At 41.0% G+C, this 20,472-nt stretch overlaps 1 protein-coding gene across 1 annotated transcript in view; it reads left to right on the plus strand.

Annotated features, from left to right (window-relative positions):
* Window positions 1-20,472, plus strand: part of CPED1 (cadherin like and PC-esterase domain containing 1) — a 335,522-nt gene that overhangs the window by 13,523 nt on the left and 301,527 nt on the right. The window contains exon 2 of the mRNA XM_008258284.4: window positions 17,963-18,146. Coding sequence (XP_008256506.3) covers window positions 17,963-18,146 — 184 coding nt within the window. The remainder of the gene's footprint in view (window positions 1-17,962; window positions 18,147-20,472) is intronic.

The raw sequence follows: 20,472 nt of genomic DNA on the forward strand, positions 1-20,472 counted from the left end.
GTATCATACAGCCTATATTGGGAAATTGGAATTGGTATCTGCTGCCCTGATTATATTTAGAGTATGCTTGAAAGAGGGATATGGTATAAAGTAGCCAACTCAAGATGAGAAACTTAGATGAAGGAATACATCTTATAGTGAATAATCTGCAATAAGAACTTACTTAAATAGTAATGTTGGTCCAGGGTCCTGGTGTTTCTTATTTTGACAAAATGTGTGGTTTGGGGTGCTGGTGCATATGTATGAACCCACCAGAACAACCTGTTAAAAGTTCACATGTTGAACCAGACCTCTCTGTGACCTGTTCACTCTCTCCAGGAGAACGAGAAGTTATCTGGGATTGAAATGGAGAGTCAATGATGAACAGTTGTGTGATGATGGACAAATGATTTCCTTGGGTTTGGTTTTCCTGGTCTATAACCTAGCGATGGAAATGCCTGCCATGGAGCTGCCATGGATCACATTAGACACTGCAGTTGAGAGTACTTTCAAAACCACTGAGATTATAAAGGGCAGGGGAATAAATGTTACCATATCTCAAAGGACAATATTGTAAAAATATTCTCATTACATTTGGTGTCTTTTTGGGAAAAGAATACATATATATGCAACATAAATGTAAATACAGAAATTCTCTTTATTTCCATTAAAAAGTTATTGTATGGTATGCTATATAGGTGTCAAGTTACAAAATTATGTTTCAAAATGCCAGTAGGAGTCCAAAATTGTGCTGTCACAATTGAGTTCCCTCTTGTTGCTTCAGTATGCTTCAGTGTTTCTTTAACAAGAAATAAAAGTATAATAGCATTCCAACAGCTTCAGCCCTAAGCCTGGTCCTTCCCTAGTGGAAAATCTACCATTAATTCAGCCAAAGTGCACAATGCTTCATGAAAAAATGGGACAGGAAATTAACTTTTCTGTAACAGTGTAGGAACTACCTGACCTTAGCAAAGCATCAACCGGAAAGTTGGATTTCTTATTGAGCAGAAACCTTCCCTTACTGGACGCAACCAGAGGGCAGTGATTTCAAATGAGTTTCCTCTCATTTCTCCCTTTATTATCTTCAAGAACTATCTTTTTTTTACTTCTGAGTGACATTACATCTGTAACTTCCCACCATACAAACTACACCTATTTATTCGAGTATTTTTGAGCTACATAAGCTTTTTTTTAAAATTTGTATTATTTATTTATTTATTTTGACAGGCAGAGTTAGACAGTGAGAGAGAGAGAGATAGAGAGAAAGGTCTTCCTTCCATTGGTTCACTCCCCAAATGGCCACTGTGGACAGCGTGCTGCACCTATCCGAAGCCAGGAGCCAGGTGCTTCTCCTGGTCTCCCATGGGGTGCAGGGCCCAAGGACTTGGGCCATCCTCCACTGCCTTCCTGGACCACAGCAGAGAGCTGGACTGGAAGAGGGGCAACCAGGACAGAATCCGGCGCCCCAACTGGGACTAGAACCCGTGGTGCCGGTGCCGCAGGTGGAGGATTAGCCTAGTGAGCCGCGGCGCCAGCCGGAGCTACATAAGCTTTTTAAAAGCAGTTAAATTTGAGGTACAAATCTAATTTTTCTGTGGGCAAGGAGATGAGGGCAGAGGAAAAGGAAGTATGCTTACTATATTTTTTTTTAAAAAAAGAGATACTTAAAGTCATACTGTCTTCTTTAACCAAATTTGCTTTGCTAGAGAAGATAAATCGTACTTGTAGAAATATATTATTTTCAACACATGAACCTCAAGAAGCTAGAATTATCCTTTTTTAGACAAACAACATTGTATGTTTTCATTGTATATTGAAATACATCTTCTTTGTGGAATGATTAAATCTAGCTAATCAGCAAATTATTTATATCCATAGTTATCATTTTTTTTGAAAGTACATAGTATCCATTCTACATTTTCACCAGTGGCTGAATGGGTCAAGAAAATTTGTTATATATGAGAGGTCTTCCAAAAGTTTGTGGAAAATTAACATGATGAAAAAACTGTTCATGGATTTAACAATTGTTTTGTATCAAAGTAAGTTTGTTATAACCTGTTAGCAGGATCTAGTTTGAGGCACTACTAAGAATAAGACCATGGTTTAAAAAGAGTTCCTGTAAAAACGACATGAATTCTGCTGAAACTGAACCAAGAGCAAACGTGAAATTTATGGTGAAGCTTGGGTGGAAGAATGTTGAAATCACTGATGCACTGCGAAAAGTTTATTGCATCAGTGTCTCACAGAAATCTACAGTTTACAAATGCGTAACTCGTTTTAAGAAGGGGCAGGATGATTTTGAGGATGAATCCCGCTTTAGCAGACCATCCATATTAATTTCCAAGGAAAAACTAATCTTGTTCATGCCTTTATTGAAGAGTACAAATGATTATGATTAACAGCAGAAACAGTGCTGTAGTCATTTGGTTCAGCTTAGACAATCCTGACTGAAAAATCGAAGTGGAACAAAGGTTCTGCTTCATGAGTGCCAAAACTTTGTGTCCAGATCAGTTGTAGATAATAACAGTGCTGTCCATGGAAATTTTAAACAAATGGGATCAAGATCCCAGTGTATTTCTTGGGAATGTTGTAATAGGAGATAAAACATGGCTTTACTAGTGCAATCCTAAAGATAATCAGAAACACAACCAAAGCAATGGCTACCAAGAGATGAGAAAAATACACAAAGCAAGTGAGGATCATGGGAGCAGTTTCTTGGGGGGTATTCTCAAGGCATTTTGCTTGTTGAGTTTCTGGAAGGCCAAAGAAAGGTAACATGCTTATTAGAAGAGTGTTTTGAGAAAGTTAGCTAAAGCTTTAGAAGAAAACACCAGGAAAGCTTTAATAGAGAGTCATTCTCCACCATGACAAGGTTCCTGTCGATTTAGCAAGACTATAAGCTATAAGGCATCCAGTTTGCAGTCCTAATTTGGCTCTTTCTGGTTTCTTTTTGTTTCCTGTTGTTAAAACCAAAGTCTTTCAAGGGCACTTTTTCTTAATAATAATGCAAAATGATTTTATTAAATTCTCAGAATCCTAAGTTCTTTTTTAAAAAAAGATTTTTCAAAAGACAAACAGGTACACACACACACACACACACATAGAGGGAGGGAGAGAGAGAAGGAGGGATCTTCTTTCTGCTGTTTCACTTTCTTTCTTTTTCAAAGATTTATTTATTTATTTGAAAGTCAGAGTTACACACAGAGAGATGAGAGGCAGAGAGAGAGAGAGAGAGAGAGAGAGAGAGAAGTCTTCCATCCACTGGTTCACTCCCCAATTGGCTGCTACAACCGGAGCTGCACCGATCCAAAGCCAGGAGCCAGGAGCTTCCTTGGGTCTCCCATGCGGGTGCAAGGGCCCAAGGACTTGGGCCATCTTCTACTGCTTTCCCAGGTCATGGCAGAGAGCTGGATCAGAAGTGGAGCAGCCGGGTCTTGAACCAGCACCCATGTGGGATGCCGTGCTTCAGGCCAGGGCGTTAACCCGCTGTGCCACTGCACTAGCCCCATCTGTTGTTTCACTTTCTCAAATGGTTGCATTAGCCTGGGTTGGGTCAGGCTGAAGCCAGGAGCCTGGAACTCCATCCAGATCTCCCACAAGGGTGGAAGGGATTCAGCTATTTGAGCCATCCTATGCTGCTATCCCAGGCACATTAACAGAGAGCTGGATTGGGAGTGGAGCAGTCGGGCCATGAACCAGCACTCTGATGTGGAATGGCAGTGTCAAGAGCAGTGGCTTAACCCACTGTACTACAACATTGGTCCTTCAGTTCTTTAGAGATGGCCTAAATGGTTGCCATCATTACTTACAAAGTGTCACAAGCTTAATGGATCTTATGTTGAAAATAACATTTATAATTTTTATCTTTTTAAAAAAAGATTTAGTTTATTTATTTGAAAGGTGGAGTTACAGGGAAAGAGAGAGAGAGAGATTGTCCATCTGCTCGTTTCTCTACTCAAATGGCTGCAACAGCTGGGGCTGGGCCAGGCTGAAACCAGGAGCCAGGAACTTCATCTGGTTTTTCCACGTGGATGCAGGGGCCCAGGCACTTGGGCCATCTGCTGCTGCTTTCTGAAGTGCATAGGGAGCTGGGTTGGAAGTAAAGAAGCTGGGACTGGAACCAGCTCTCATATAGGCGGTGACTTAACCCATTATGCCAGAATGCTGGCCCCAATTTCTATCTTTTAATTCTATTTTACCATTAAGCTTTTTAGCAAACACAATGGGATATGTACAGCCAAAAAAAAAAAAAAAAAAAAGAATGAACTCTCTTGCTATTTGCAACACGGATGACACTGGGGGGAGGGGGCACTATGTTAAATGAAATAAAACAGACACAGAAAGACAAATATGAAACCATGTCACTTATCTGTGGAATCTAAAAGAGTTTATTTTATATTTTAATATAAAATATAAAATAATGATGTCTTCAAAGGAAGCTCTTTTTCTGTGATATAAATGGGAATGTGACTCATTATCCAATGATCTGCATGTGATCCTAAGCACAGTTCTTAGCAAAACTCTAAACAATGTCACCAAGCATTTTAAATCATGTACCCATACTCTTGTGAAGTTTAAAAACAAAGCAAAACAAAAAACATTTGAGTCAGGGCAGATATCAATTTATATAATCCCTGTCATATAGATGTGAAATGAATGCATAAACAGGATCTAAAGCAAGTTCATTGTGTATCTCCAATAGTAGTGGTCAACAGTCCTTGAATTCTTTTGAGCTTTCCATTGGATTGTGAAATTCTGGTCACCCCACACAATCTGGCCACCCAAGTCTTCCTCCATTTAAAAGGTGACCTCACCTTCTGCTTTCCTGGGAAGATTTCAGCCATCTGTCAAAACCAAAAAGGATGGTTTCTCCTGGACCTTCGAAGAATAAACTGGGCTTCTAGGAAGGGATCTTGCTTTTCTAGCCAGCCATGGAAGGAAGTCAGACTCTATTGTAAAACAGTCTGTCCCATTAAGGAAGGGCTAGGGAGTTAAGGGACTTGACAACTTGGTATCAATATTAGATAATGTCTTATTCTTTTCTCTGAGAAATAGTACTTAGGCTCTGGTATTTTTAGATATTACCATTGCCTGCCAAGTTTTGTTTTGGGAAGCAAGAAGTTGGCTGTCTGATATTTAAGTGTTCTAGAATCAGTATGTAATCGGGGAGGTCTATGACTGATTTTGAAAGCAATACGTGAGGTTGTTATGATGTGTTTTTGTGGTAGTGCAGCATCTGGCAACGTGAGGAAGCATGGAAAAGTGTTCCTAGGCTCAGTAAGGCTAGGAAAAGTGCTCCCCAAGATGGTGTCCAAGAATAGTCCATGTTTTATATCAGGCATCGTCAAAAAGTTCATGGATAATGCATATTGTAAAAAATGTACACATGGATTTTGAAATATTTTTACAACAAAATAAATTTATCATTTAATTACAATTTTCCATAAACTCTTTGAAGTGCCCTTTTATTAGTTAGTAGTGGCCACCAATCTGACTGAATAATATGAAGAAGCTGTGGAGAGTAAAAAGCCATGAGGATGCAATGCACAGAGCAAACAAGAAAACAGAATGCGTGCTAAGGCATAAATGTGTTTTAAGAAACCTTGGGTTGCCGGTGCCATAGCTCACTTGATTAATCCTCCGCCTGCGGCACCGGCATCCAATATGGGTGCGGGTTCTAGTCCCGGTTGCTCCTTTTCCAGTCCAGCTCTCTGCTGTGTCCCGGGAAGACAGTGGAGGATGGCCCAAGTGCTTGAGCCCCTCCACTAGCATGGGAGACCAGGAAGAAGCTCCTGGTTCCAGGCTTCGGATCGACACAGCACCAGCCGTAGTGGCCATTTGGGGGGTGAACCAATGGAAGGAAGACCTTTCTCTCTGTCTCTCTCTCTCACTGCCTATAACTCTACCTGTCCAAACAACAAAAACAACAACCTTGGTCTTCTTTCATGTGGAAGATGATGTCTGACTATTTAAGCCTCTTCCTATTTTTCTTAATGCTTTGGTTCCTGCATGGGTAGTATAAGCAGAGTTTCTCTATCCTTTCAACCCTTCATTCTGCAAGAACTAAAGCCGACCTCAGCTGTCCTGGAGGTGTAGGACCACCTGCATAGAGTCTGTTGGATACTTGCCTTCAAATACCTGTGTAGTTCTTTGGGGTCCTGGATTTCTGGGGAGAACCCAGATAAATTGATTGCTGCATAGGTGTGAGTGCTGAGGGGGAGAAGCCAGGAGTCAGAGATGCTACATCTATGGGATTGAAAAGATTAAACACTTGAAGTGGTTTAGGATTCTATCCTGCTCTCTCAGGGAGGATATCAGTGTTATGACGGGATAAGCAGTGGATGGAGTATCTCTTAATCCTCAGCTCAGTGCCTGAATTCTACCCTTACATCCGGCAGGTGTTTCATTAGGCTGAGCTCTGACCAGAGGAGAACATGTTTGCTCTGGTGCCAGAGATTGTGGGCTGGCTGCCACGAGTTCTTCAGTGGTGATCCACTGCAAAACCCTGGGGTCTGTGTGTGCAGAAGGGAAGTGCAGAGAGGACAGCCGAGCTCAGAGGGCACTTGAGGTCATAAGCTGGGCAGGATGGACCCTGGGAGGATGAGCATCAAGCTTTGTGGTTTGGGGAGTGGAGGGAAGGGGATGAGGATTAAAATAAAAAATAAAAGTTGGGAATTCAGGGATTGAATAGGTAAAGTCCAGACAATATTAATGATATTTTGTAAGATGTAAACAAAGAATACAATGTCCGATATAATGTTTTATATATCTTGATGTGTAAATTTATAGAAAATTAAAAATAAAATTGAACTGTACTTAGTTATGCAATTAACACATTACCTATTTTCTTGTCGGGCTTTCAAATCTAATAATTATGCTTATTGTATATATGGCATCACTGTTTTTTTATTTAAGAGGCAGAGAGAGAGAGAGAGAGAGAGAGCACTCCCATCTGCTTGCTTACTCCCTAAATGCCTATATGGCCTGGTGTTAGGACAGGGACAGAGCTCAGAGCTGAGAATTCCATCCAGGTCTTTCATGAGGGTGGCAAAGACGCAATCCCTCGATCCATCAATGTTTCTGTATTAAGTTCTGCATTGGCAGGAAGCTGAAGTGAGGAGTTGGAACTGGGAATCAAAACCTGGGATGTAGATGTCTTAACCACTAGGCTAAAAGTACACTCCCTAGTTCTACACTCTTCTCAGAGAAGCATAGTGGAGATGGTAATTCATTGATTGTTTTTAAGTGCTTTAATATCCCTAATACATAAATACTATCTTTTCTTTCTTTCTTTCTTTCTTTCTTTCTTTCTTTCTTTCTTTCTTTCTTTCTTTCTTTCTTTCTTTCTTTCTTACAGGCAGAGTGGACAGTGAGAGAGAGAGAGACAGAGAGAAAGGTCTTCCTTTGCTGTTGGTTCACCCTCCAATGGCCACCACGGCTGGCGTGCTGTGGCCAGAGCACCACGCTGATACGAAAGCAGGAGCCAGGTGCTTCTCCTGGTCTCCCATGGGGTGCAGGGCCCAAGGACTTGGGCCATCCTCCACTGCACTCCCTGTCCACAGCAGAGAGCTGGACTGGAAGAGGGGCAACCGGGACAGAATCCGGCGCCCCGACTGGGACTAGAACCCGGTGTGCCGGCGCCGCAAGGCGGAGGATTAGCCTAGTGAGCTGTGGCACCGGCCAATACTATCTTTTCATACTCTACTTTTAACTTGACAGAAGCCCCACAGAATCATCTGATCAACATTTTTAAGGCTTTCTTGAGCAAATTTTCCATTTTTGAGAGGCTTTTCTATCCAACAATTGCTTTAGGAGATACATATTTACAGCACCCGATATTTGAGAGGAACCATATATTTTGGAATGCTTTTGTGTAACTGATTCTCCTGTCACTCTTGAAGTTCCATGAAAAATAAGAGGGATGTTGTGTGTGTTAGTCAGCTTTTCATTGCTTTAACTAAAATATCTGAGAGGAGTTTCTTGGGAGGGAAAAGGTTTATTTTGGCTTTCAGTTTGGAGGTTCCTAGTTCAGTATTGGGCAGCCCCATGGGTCTGGCATCTGGTGGAAGCTGGCAATGGTGAGCATATGGAGGAGTGATCACAAGGCAAGGTAGGAGGCAGAGACAGACTCTGTGAGCAGGCTCCACCTATGTAATCAACCATCTTTGGAGAACCACCTTCAAGAGCAAGCCCTGATGACCTAAAGACCTTCCACCAGGCCCACTTCGAAGAAGCTATAGCTAGATCAAGTCTCCACCCTTAGTCCATTACTGTTGATGTCATAAGACTTCGGAGAGCCAAGTCTTGTTTGATCCATACAGTGCTGGTGGTTGTTTGCAGATGACAAAAGTGAAGTTCAAGTGAAACCTAAGTAGTACAAGTGAATAATGAGTGAGGGGTGGGAGACAGGATTCAGAATACCCTGGGGGTGTGGCTGAAAAAGCCTTGAACTCTGATTCAAAGTCTCGGGCATCTAAGAAAGTGTTTGGTAGACTGTACGCCACTTAGGTATTGATATTGTGATGGCCCCAGTTCTCTTTCCTCTCTGTTATATTGCCTTTGTATAGACTTACTATTTTAAGGCTGAATTGCTGAATTAACTCATTGTTTAGGCATCAGGAGACAGAGACTTGCTATTATTTTAACATGTTTCAAAAGAACAAGGTCTCTCCTTGTCCTCTACTTGTTATTTCATGATTGTGGATTGTCAATTCTGTATTTTCTTCATCGCGGATGTCCTTTACTGCTGCCACTGTGATAAGACTGTGAAGGCAATAAGGATCCTCAAAGAGTCAGCTGGAGGCATTTACTCTGAAATCAGCAACAGTGATCAGGGCTTGAGGATGGAAAGAAAATAGACTCTTCTTGTTAAGCTCTATGGGTCTGAAACAGAGGGGAGAGGGATGAGGGTAGATAGAGGAAGTCAGGGGACAGAGCAGAGAGGGGAGAGGGACTCTTGGGAGTAGTTTTTATATGCTTGAAAGTAGGGAGCAACTTCAGATGTGCCAAAAGTAAAAGCAAAGGACAGTCTTGATCTTTTCTTTTTATGTTTATCTTATTTTTTTAAAGCTATCTTGAAGGAAGCCATCAAAACCACCATATCCCAGCTATTCCTGTGTTTTTACAATCTCAGCTGGGTCTTTGTCATGTCTGTAAAGTTCCAGTAAATAGTAAACTGATGACCCACAGCTGTGCACGGTGGGTGGCCTCTCAGGGAAAGGAGTCTTAAATTAGCTGGAGGAAAGTCTCCAGAGGAGACTAGGGAAAAAGGAGGAATTGGGGAATCAGAGAAGGGAACTACAATATGATCCTTCCCGTTGGTTGAAGTGGATGATCATTTCAGTGGGAGCAGAGATGGGCAGCCAACAACTATGCAAGCCACGGCTGGGCAAGAGGCTGGAGACCCAGGATATGGCCTCAAGGAGAGAATCACCTTCCTTGTGTTCTTGGTTGTCTTGTCAATGTGTGCCAACCTCCCTGAGTCAGGCTATGTGTGTGGCTGGCCTGAGAAGAGGTGAGGGGTACACAGAACTTCAGCTCTGTTAATTCACTACAGAATTAAGAGAGCTTAGGTGCTGTCTTGCAATGTTCTGTTCTCACCTCCTCTGTTCTGTTTTCGGTCACACAGGCTCTATATTGGGCTCTGCTTTCAGAAAGGCATCATGTGTCCCAAAGCTTTCAGTGACAAGAGGGTCCCTCAACATTGTAGCGACTTGGGAAAGCTCAGCATTCGCCTTAGATTATCTGCTCGATGTTTCATGGATGTGAGGGGATAAGCCAAAATCGTGCCATATCCCCAGTGCATCGGGATTTCTGATTCCCTGTGGGATCAGGCAACTTGACTCCATTCATCATTAAATATTTTCTTTTTTTCATTTGACAGGTAGAGATATAGTCAGAGAGAGAGAAACAGAGAGAAAGATCTTCCTTCTGTTGGTTCACTCCCCAAATGGCCACTACAGCCGGCACTATGCCGATCTGAAGCCAGGAGCCAGGTGCTTCTTCCTGATCTCCCATGCGGGTGCAGGAGCCCAAGCACCTGGGCCATCCTCCACTGCCCTCCCGGGGCACAGCAGAGAGCTGGACTGGAAGAGGAGCAACTGGGACTAGAACCGGTGCCCATATGGGATGCCGGTGTCACAGGCGGAGGATTAACCAAGTGAGCCATGGCACCGGCCCCCATCATTAAGTATTTTCAAGCTCTGATAGTCAAGTCAGTGTCTTCCGTTCCCTTCTGTTTTCCACTCTTATGCTCTCTTTTCTTCTTCTCATACCTGTCCATCTGGTATACTCCTGATTGTGTAAGGTCTCCACAGCAAATCCCTTCTCCTTTTTCCTCTTTAGGCCTTCTGGGACATCTTCATCCTCTGTCCTTACCTCCCTCAGTCGCACACACTGTGTCTTGACTGTCCAGTTACTGTTTCTCCTTGCTTGTTCTCAACCAAAGTAGGCTCCCAACACAGAACGTACAGCTCAGACCCTCACAGGCTCTCGCTTCCCTGGCTTCTCCCTGTGTGATCAGACCTTCTTGGGGCAGGTCTGGGACTTCCTTCTTATGGTTTGACCACTCACTATTACTATTCTTTTCTTCTCTTTTTTTTTTTTTTTTTTTTTTACCTCTGCATTCTGGGTTGGGTGGCTTATAGTTCTTAGGAAATCTTGTGATTCAGGCCTTGCCTTACAGAACTCTATCTACAAAGCAAGAAAAATATCCTTCCTCTATATAAACCTGCTGAGAAGTCAAGACATTAAAAGTTGATAACTTTACACTGGTCATTAGAGATAGGTCCAACTTTGATGAACTTTGATTCCTTTTACTAAAAACCGTAGCGGGGAGGAGGCAGATGAGGAAAACTAGGCCTATATTTCCTATGGACTATTTAACAAGATACTGAGTAATGTTGCATTCTTCCATTTGTATCCTTATTGCCAGTTATTTCTTGTTGCCCACCTGACCGTATTTGCCACTTACAATATAATTACCCACGGTGCTGACCTTCAAGGGCCTCCTGATTTAATTTTCTTCCCATCTCCTCTCTGCCTTGGAGAATTACCCTTATTCTGTCATTCTCTTTCATACACAAAATTCACAATAGAGATAAGTCATTATCTAACAGACCAGAACTCTTATATCCATGGGAAATTACATTGCATGATTTCATTAATGGTTTATTTCTACTCTTGCTTAACAGTTCACTTTTTGAGGACTAGACCTTAGCCATCTTTCTTCACTCTTGCACTCCCCAAAGTCATATGTTTACAAATAATGAATGACTACTTGGCATTCATGCATCCATTAATTCACTCACTCATTTATCCATTCTTTCTTGTTTAGAGTCCAGCCACAAATGGCATATTCAACCATGATCAAAGCAGACAAGTCCAGGATGCTGTGGAACAGAGCAGTAGTTTAGGCAGACGTTAAACAAATAATGTGTAATTACACATTGTGAAGAGTGCCTATGTAATAATTAGGCAGAAGGTAGATGATTGTGAGTTTTGGCAATGGCTGTCTAAGTAAATGCTATTTCATCAAAGCTCTATTGGGATTTTCTTTAAAAGATGTGTTTATTTGTTTGAAAGGCAGAGTGACACAGAAGGAGGGAGAGTCAGAGGGAGAAGAAAACTTCCATCTGCTAATTCGCTTCCCAAATGCCTGCAATAGCCAACGGTGGACCAGGCTGAAGCCAGGATCCAGGAACTTCAGGTCTCCAAAGTGGGTGGTAGAAACTCAAGTACTTAGGCCATCATCCACTGTCTCCCAGACACATTAGAAGGAAGCTGGATCAGAAGCATGGACTAACAGAGACTTGAGCCAGGCACTCCAGTGTGGGACACAGGTGTCCCAAACAGGAGCTAAACTGACTGTGCCACAATGCCTACTCCATGAGATAAACTTTTGATATAGGAAGTTTATTGTTTTTATTTCTCTGTTATTTCTTTAGAACTGACATAGAGCCACAGGTGAGCCAACTTCCCTGTCCTTGGAGGTTAAGAGTTTGAGTAGCCCAAAGGTACAGACTGGGAAGACAGTTGGAAAGTGCCCAGTGACATGGGGTAATTTTCAGAACTGTGTGGCCATTCTATTATGGGATTGAGATTTAGTTCATTCAGCTGCAAGACGCAGTCCGAGATTCACTAAAGCTTCATTCAAGTAGTCACATTCTTATGGGCCTCTCCTTGCATATCCAGGAACCTGGGGTCCCTAAACTGTGCTGCTATTATGAGATAATTTTTAAGTAGGAAATGTGTATGGTATTCATCCTAGGAAATACCTTCCATTTTCTTTTTAACATTTTCCAAAATAAGTGTACATTTCACAATGGGGAAAAAGACCTGTATTTTATCCTTACACTGGGAAAATTAAAGCATAATTCACTATGATAGACTCAGTAATATTTCTAAAGTGTCAAAAATCTGGACCAGGAAGGCAATTTAACTTTTAGTCATATATGACACACCTCCAAAAGTCTACTCTATGATTTGTATTTGAGCATCAAAAGTTGTCATAAATACACAGCTGCCTTAATAAATCCAGGAAAAATCTTTCTGTCATGTGGAAAAAACCGACTTTTATTTTTCATCCCTGCTATATTTCTTGGTTTCATGGTAAGTCTTGGCAAAGACTTTCTAACAGAGTATCAAAAATGTAGTACTTTTATAATATAGCTCTTTATTCAATTTTTTACTGTAAATTCATTATTTTGCTCAAATATTTAATTTTATTTTGTCATTCTTACTATTTGTAATACTATTGAAATGAATTTATTTTGAAAATTGTTTATTTATTGGTGGGGGGAGAGGCATTCTCATCCACTGATTCACTCTTCAAATCAAAGTCAGGACTGGGCCACGCCAAGCCAGAACTAGAAACTCAATACAAGTCTCCCACATGGGTGACAAGAACTCAGACACCTGTGTTATCACTGATACCTTCCAGGATTTGCATTAGTAGGAGGCTGAAATCAGGTGCCAGAACTGGGAGTCAAACCCAGGCACTCTGATATGTAATGCAGGTGTCTTACTGGTATAACTGCTAGGCCAAATGCTTACCCCTGAAATAAATTTCCTAATCAAAATGTAACCACAATTCATTCTCAATCTTCCATAGTAGTATTTATAACAAAGACTTACATATTAAAAGAAAAAATACTTATGTTCATCCATTCTAAAAATATTTAGTGTTTGCCTCTTATATACCAAATGCAATCCTTAGCCAAGGAAAGAAAAACAGACAAAAATATGTGCTTTTACTTAGCTTACATTCTGGTGTGGGAAGGCAAATAATAAACATAATAAACATATAAATTGTGCATTATAAGATAATGACCCCTAATAGAGGGAACCATCTATCAGATATATGGAAGCATATAATTTATTGCTTTTTATGGCAAACACCAAACCATATTAATTGAAAAGCTTGTGGAATTCCTAATGTAAAAGTAGAATTACAATATAATATTATTATTTAGCTTCATTCATATTTTACCTAACTTAGTGGAGGGACTCTATGCTGGATACTTTCATATCAGAAACTGACTTAATTTTTATTTTGCACTGATGAGGGAGAATTTGCTATTTCAACTGTACATATGAACAAACTCTGATGTGGATGGATTGTGTAACTTACTCCAGTGGATGAAGCAAGCAAGTGGGAACCAGTTATCAAATCCAGGTGTTTGATTCCCCATCCTTCTCTTATTTTGGTCTACATTGTTGCATCGAACACTTGTAGTAGTTTATTTCAACAGTCTATCCTTTGTTTTGTCTTAGGTGGTACAAAAACATCTGTTTTGAATGCTTTGAAATAAAAATAATGTGTTCAGTTATAAAAGTAACTTTCATTTAAGGAATGAAGCAACTCAACAGGAAAAAAAAAGAATCTTGTTAAAAGTGGACAAGAAAACAGATGTTTCTCAAAGGAATGCATACAAATGATCAATGGATATGTGAAATGATGCTCCGCATCACTAGTCATCAGAGCAGTGCAAATCAAAATCACAGTGAGATATCACCTCACTCCAGATACATTGGCTATTATCAGAAAGAGAAAAGATAACAAATGGTGGAGAGGAAGTTCAGAAAATGGATTGCTTGCATACTATTGGTGGGAATTTAATTAGTACAGTTATGGTAGAAAGCAATATGGAAGATTATCAAATAATTAAAAATAGAACTACCTTGTGATCCAGCAACCCCTCTGTTAGGGTAGTGAACAGTAGATGCATATGTCCAAGGGAAATTAAATCAGTTTGCCCCGTGTTTATTGCAACACTATTCACAATAGCCAAGGACTGGAAACAATCTAAGTGGTCATCACTTGCTGAATGATAAAGAAAATGTGGTATGTATAAACTACAGAATACTCTTCATCCATAAAAAAGGATGGAATCTTGCTCACAACATGTTGGAACTGGAAGTGAAAGACGCCAAGCTCAGAAAGACAAGTACTGCATGATCCCACTCATATGTAAGTCTCAATCTCAAAGAAGGTACAGGCATCATGGTGGTTACTTGAGGTTGTGGAGTGTAATGGGGAGGGAGGAATGGGGAAAGGTTGATAAATGGGCACTAAGTCATAGTCAGGGAGTAGTAAGTTTTGGTGTTTTACTGCATAGTGAGGGGCTGTAGATACTGATAATGTACTTTACATTTCTCTGAGAAGTGAAAACTAGAAGAGATGATATTGCATGTTTTCATCATAAAAACCAAATGTTTGAAGGATTGTGCACTGTGCACATTGCACAGTGTATATAAACATCACATTTTACTCTGTAAAATGTACAATTTTTAATGTGTCAGTTTAAAATAAAACAACTTTCATATAGTCTAGCAAAATGATTTCTCAGGGAATATTTTGCAAGTCTCTCTAAAGAAGGGAGTGAGACAAGTGACTTGAGAGTTCATAGTGGTTACAGGAACTCTTATTCTTTTCTTCTAAATTCTGATCAGCAGGGTTGAAGATCTCAAGTTGTAGTAGTGACTAGGTTAAGGACATTTTTACACCAAAAATATATCTTCAAAATTGTAAGAGCAGTCAGAAAATATTTCCAAAAGCACTGTTATTGGCATTTAGTAATCCTGCATGCATTTGCTGGTGCGGTTGACATAATTGTTCATGCAGTTTTCATTTCGCTTATGCAAGGTGTGCACCTGTTGTTGGACTGGCTAAAACTGTTCTTGCCCTTTGGTATTGAGCCATTCTGCTGATACAGTGTGTTATAAATATTACAAGGACGGGGCAGTTTGTGTTACAGGATAATACAACATAATTTTATTAACAAGCTCATTTCCTATTTATTCCATGTAGTCTAAGATGTGGGTTAAATTTCAGCCTATTTATAAAGATTTTTACAAAACATGGCCAGAAATTATAGTGTATTTAGAATATGTTCTATCTAAGTTATACTAGTAAAAGTTACATTGCTCTTGCTTAAGATGATCCTGGTTGGGGGACAAGGAAGGGTATTATCTTTCAAAATAAAAATATCTTAAAGATTTCAAATATACCCTTCTGATGCAAATCCCTGCTATGCCTAAGCCAGCTGGAAGAGAGAGGAACATCCTGTGATTATGAAAGAAAATAACATGAGAAGAGAATTCTGGATACTGTGTGTTTTGCTTGCGTGACACTGATATATTTGGAAACATCTGTCTTTCCCTTTCACCTAGACTCCTGTTTGTTTACTTTGGCCTTGCATGGGCTACTCAGCTCTCTCAAACCTTTGTGTCTAAGACACAACCTGTGTTTGGTGTCAAACACTTCTTATAAGCTTAGCATTGCAAATAACTACAGCATTTGCTCAGAAATTGTGTCCCAAACTTGGAGGTTGATTCCTGGAATTTAACAGTTTTCTCATCAGTAAAGTGTAATATACGTTAACAAGAGCAATTTTCTAATCAATTATGTCTTCCCATATAGCTTGTACAAAAGGTGTGTTTAGCTGGTGTGCCGTAACTTCCTGTGACAATCATTACACATGCAGTAAGCACCAGTGTTAGCAGGTACCAGGCCGAACTCAAACTCAGAAACAATTTTCCTGACTTATTGTTCTTTATGAGATATTATTATGTAAAAACTTGGAGCCGGCACTGTGGCCTGGCAGGTGAGGCTGCCAACTGCAGGGATGCTGGTTCGAGTCCTAGCTGCTCCATTTCCAATCCAGTTCTCTGCTGTGGCCTGGGAAAGCACTGGAAGTTGGCCCAGGTTCTTGGGCCCCTGCATCCATGTGGGAGACGTTAAATTTCTTTTTTCTCTCCATATATCTTCAAAGACTTTGATAGTACTTTAAAGTTCATTAATTCACTCAATGTCTTCATTTATGAAGTCTAGCTATGTATAGTGATAGACACTGGGGATACACTTGGGGATGTAGACCTGGCTGTTAGGGAGCTGACTTGAAGGAAAGACATAATTTCCTTTCGTAAATCAATGCTCATGAAGTATGCATTTCAATTAAAACTTCCCAAAAGAGATAATGTTTTAATATTGAGGGGGTGATTCAGAGTTTGAATGCTGAACAAGTGCAGAGAGGAACGGAATGCGGGTGGATGGTACAGGGATAGAAGAAGGGGCAGATTGGGCATCTGAGATGGAAGTGATGACGATGTGATGTGGCCAGAGGAGAAAGACAGGGTCTGAGTCTGAATGGCCCGTGTTCTTTGATGAAGACGTAGAATCAGGAAATAATAAAGAAATCAAAGCACTGACCACACATGGTACATGCTGTGCTGTACACCTGGACAAGGGAGAGTTTGTTCTGAAGCTGCTAGTAGAAGCAATGTGGGTTCCCAATTTTGTGTTTCCAAGATCCCTCTTCGCTTCCTGCCTCATCTCCTTTACCTCGTCTTCTGCAGCCTCTCCCCATTTTGCCTTATTACTCCTTTCAGGAATAATAAAAAAAAAATCTTGAATTTCTCAAGGTTTAACCTCAAGTTTGGGGCCTACATTGTGGTATAGCAGGTTAAGCCTCTGCTTGCAACCCCATAATTCCATATCAGAGGGCTAGAATTCCAGCTGCTCCACTTCTGATCCACCTCCCTGTTAATGTGTCTTGGAAAGCAGGGGAAGATGACCCAAGTGCTTGTGTCCCTGCCACCCATGTGGGAGACCCAAATGAAGTCCCAAAATCCTGGTTTTGGCCTGGCCCAGCCTCAGCCATTGAGGCCAGATGGTAGCAGATGTCTCTCCCTCTCTCTGTATCACTCTTTCAGATAAATAGCTAAATCTTAAAAAACTAAAGTTTTCAAAACACATAGAGGATCTTCAATTAAGCGTTATAGTAAATGTAAATTCCAGCCTTCTTTCTATTTGTCAATTCAGAAATTTCCTCTGCTAGTAGAATTCCAGGTGCCATTGTGAGAAAGAGAAATATTTATTTGGGGGAACAATAAACTAGTGAAGGAAGAACCTACTTCAGTGCCTGTCATCTTCTCACACTGGAAGAGCCATCCATTTTGCTGTGTGTTAATTGAGAGAAATAGCAGCATTGGAGATCTCCTGAGAGTTTCCTCATTTTTTTACAACGCCTCCCTTTCTGACCATGTCCTCCTGACACAAAACTCACCCTTTCTGACTCTGTCTCCTCCACTGTGTTGACCTAAAAGAGCTATTAAAAGATAATGCAGCTGGAACAAATGCACAATAAAAGCACAATGCAGATGAAAGACACTGCTGTTAATTTATATTTCCAGCTAGAATCGAGGTGCATTTTCTACGCAGCAGTATTCCCTTAAGCAGCTATTTAACAGCCTAAAATGTTCATCTCTCTGGAACAGCAAGAACAATGCAGTTCACCTTCAGTTCTTGCGTATGAGATAGTCTTTGTCCTTCTCAGCCTTTGAGAGAATCTGTCTTTCATTTCTTAAGGAAAACATAAAGAATCATTTTCTGAATGGCCCTTGATTTGCATTAATGATGTTCTGCAAGGAAAACGTACTTCTTCTTTATCTTGAATTTTTGTGCCTTCTTTTTTTTTCTCAGATCCAAGAGGCTATTGAAACACACTTTGGCAGTCATGGCAGAAGGGCCGTGCTCTACCAGCCTCCTTCCTACAGCCAAGCCGAGCTGCAGGTTTACCAACGCATCCTCACTCAGCATCACTACACAGCTGTCATTGCTGAAGGAAGGCTCGCTGCTGGCCCGGGGCAGGGGCTGCTACACCAAGGTTAGAATAACAAGTAGCCACCAAAGTCATTTGCTGTGTGTTCAACCATTTCTTCAATGTGGTACTGTCTTCCTCTAAAACATTTCACAAAGCCAGATTTTTATTTTTCTTCACCTCTCTTGCATCATAGAAAGCTTCTTTTTAAAAACTTCCTCCTCATTTTTCTTTAGCTGTATCTCTTTGTTCTTGGAATGATTTTGTTTTTATTTTTGTAGCACTTTGGAGTTGCATGGTTCATGCTTAAATGCTGCATAAAGCATGTTTATGTTTATGAGCCTGAATACATGTTCTGCCCAGAAACAAACTGCTCCATATTTTAAGAAAATTACCACTTCATCTGACTGCACCTAAAAAGTGTGGAAATGGTTTGGAGAAGCCAGTTTAAATGTGATTTGATATTGGCTCTGAATAGCAAAGAAGTATAGGTATTTATCATTTACACTGTTCGTATTCAAGTACTTTTATTTCCATCTTTTGAATAGGAAAGTAGGAGACAAGTTTTTTGTTTGGAAAGAAAGTTGAGTAACTAATGAGGATCAAAAGGCAATAGCAGTAATAGCTACCATTTCTCAAGCAGCTGACGCTGCGAGGAGTTCCATGCTTTGCCCGGCATCTGTGACCTCAGCTCGCCCTCTCTGTAGCCCCCCTGAGTGCCCTAAGAATAAGAAATATTAATTTCTTCCCAAGATTCCACAGGTGAAGTAGCTCACTATGTATTTCATACCCGATGAGAGGGACGGATGGATAGAAAGACCTATGTCCCAGCTCTCATGCTCTGCTTTCTTACCTCTCTTTAAAAATTCTTTATTTATTTTGATTATTTGGAAGCGGGGTGGGGGAGATAGGGAGGGTGGGATGAAGTGAGAGAGAGGGAGAGAGAGAGAGAGGGAGAGCAAGAGAGAGAGAGAGAGAAAGAGAGAGAGAGAGAGAGAATCTGAGAAAGAGATGTTTCCCATTGACTCTTCAAATGCCCACAACAACCAGGGCCATGCTAGGCGAGGCTGGCCAAGGCTGAGAGGAGGAATTCAATCCAGGTCTCCCAAATGGATTTCAGGGACCCAGTGACTTGGTCCAGCACCAGTTCCTTCCCAGATGTTTATTAGCCGGGTCTGGAATCTGGATCAGTACCAGAACTCAAACTCAGGAACTCCAGTGTGACATGTAGGCATCTCAAGTAGTGTCAACTGCTGTGACAAACTGCACACCGCTGCTGTCTTCCCCTCTGTCCATTTGTTGCCTCAGTGTCTCTTGTGGTGCATTATTCTGCACTAGTTGATCATTAGATTCATGTTAATGTAGAACACTCACTGAGCATAAGCAGATCAGATGTTTCTGTCTTTCTGATAATACACTACATCTATTTCCTATTTATTCAAAGGTACAGGGGGAGAAGCCATTTGAATTAACTGCTGGTCTTTGGGGGACTGGTGACACAATACGTTCCGTAACAATCTTCCATCATCATAGCATTTCTTTATCAGTTGGATGCCCCCTTGCTAATTAGTGCTGGGGAATGACAGAAGGCCAGGAAGTCGTTTCTCTGAAGATTTGGGGATGCTCACCCTTTACCATATTGTAGTGAAATTACATAGCAGGCATAGCTGTAATGGAATACAGCCAGGAAGATGTGCTTTGATGAGAAGAAGAGATCTTGCAAAGTGCACAGTATGGACCTTGAGCTCACGACCTTTGTGAATTTACTGGTCCCTGCCCTTTAGGAGTAGTATTGAAAGCTAAAGCACTGAGCTTCCAGGAGCAAATGAGAAAAACCAAAAAGGACTAGGAAGGTTCTGGAATATCACATAGAGCTGAAAACAAAGTTTTCCAACCTCATAGTTTTGCTGGGATTGGCTCTATGAAGATGGACCTATCTAAAGTTCTGTAACATTTGTAAATAATGTTGTTAGAATCTGTTTATCAGAATAGCTATTGATATAATGGGAAGATAAAGTGTTTAGTTTCTCATCCCATCACTGCACAGGGTGATTGTATAACCACTGCATGCTGCCATTTGAGCTGTGCTCCTGGAGTCATGCTAAGTGACCCTGATGACACGCTACTGTGGTCTAAATTTCCTTTACCTTCTTCATGCTGCTGCCAACTTTCTATGGGCACCACGTAGATTATCTGCGCATTCAACTTCGGTTCAATTTCAATTTTTAGTTTTCTTCAGCTGCAAAACAGATGGATAATATCTCCCCTCTCCCTTGATGTCCCTGGGTTTGTTTTACAAGAGAAAGGAGGACTGCTTTGCAGCTTCCAAACAGCAAGGAAGTGCAGAGGCAGCCTGAAGCCAAAAGTCTCTGGCAGCCAAATGAGCTGCTGG

Source organism: Oryctolagus cuniculus, chromosome 3 (assembly GCF_964237555.1).
Source record: "Oryctolagus cuniculus chromosome 3, mOryCun1.1, whole genome shotgun sequence".
Lineage (NCBI taxonomy): Eukaryota > Metazoa > Chordata > Mammalia > Lagomorpha > Leporidae > Oryctolagus > Oryctolagus cuniculus.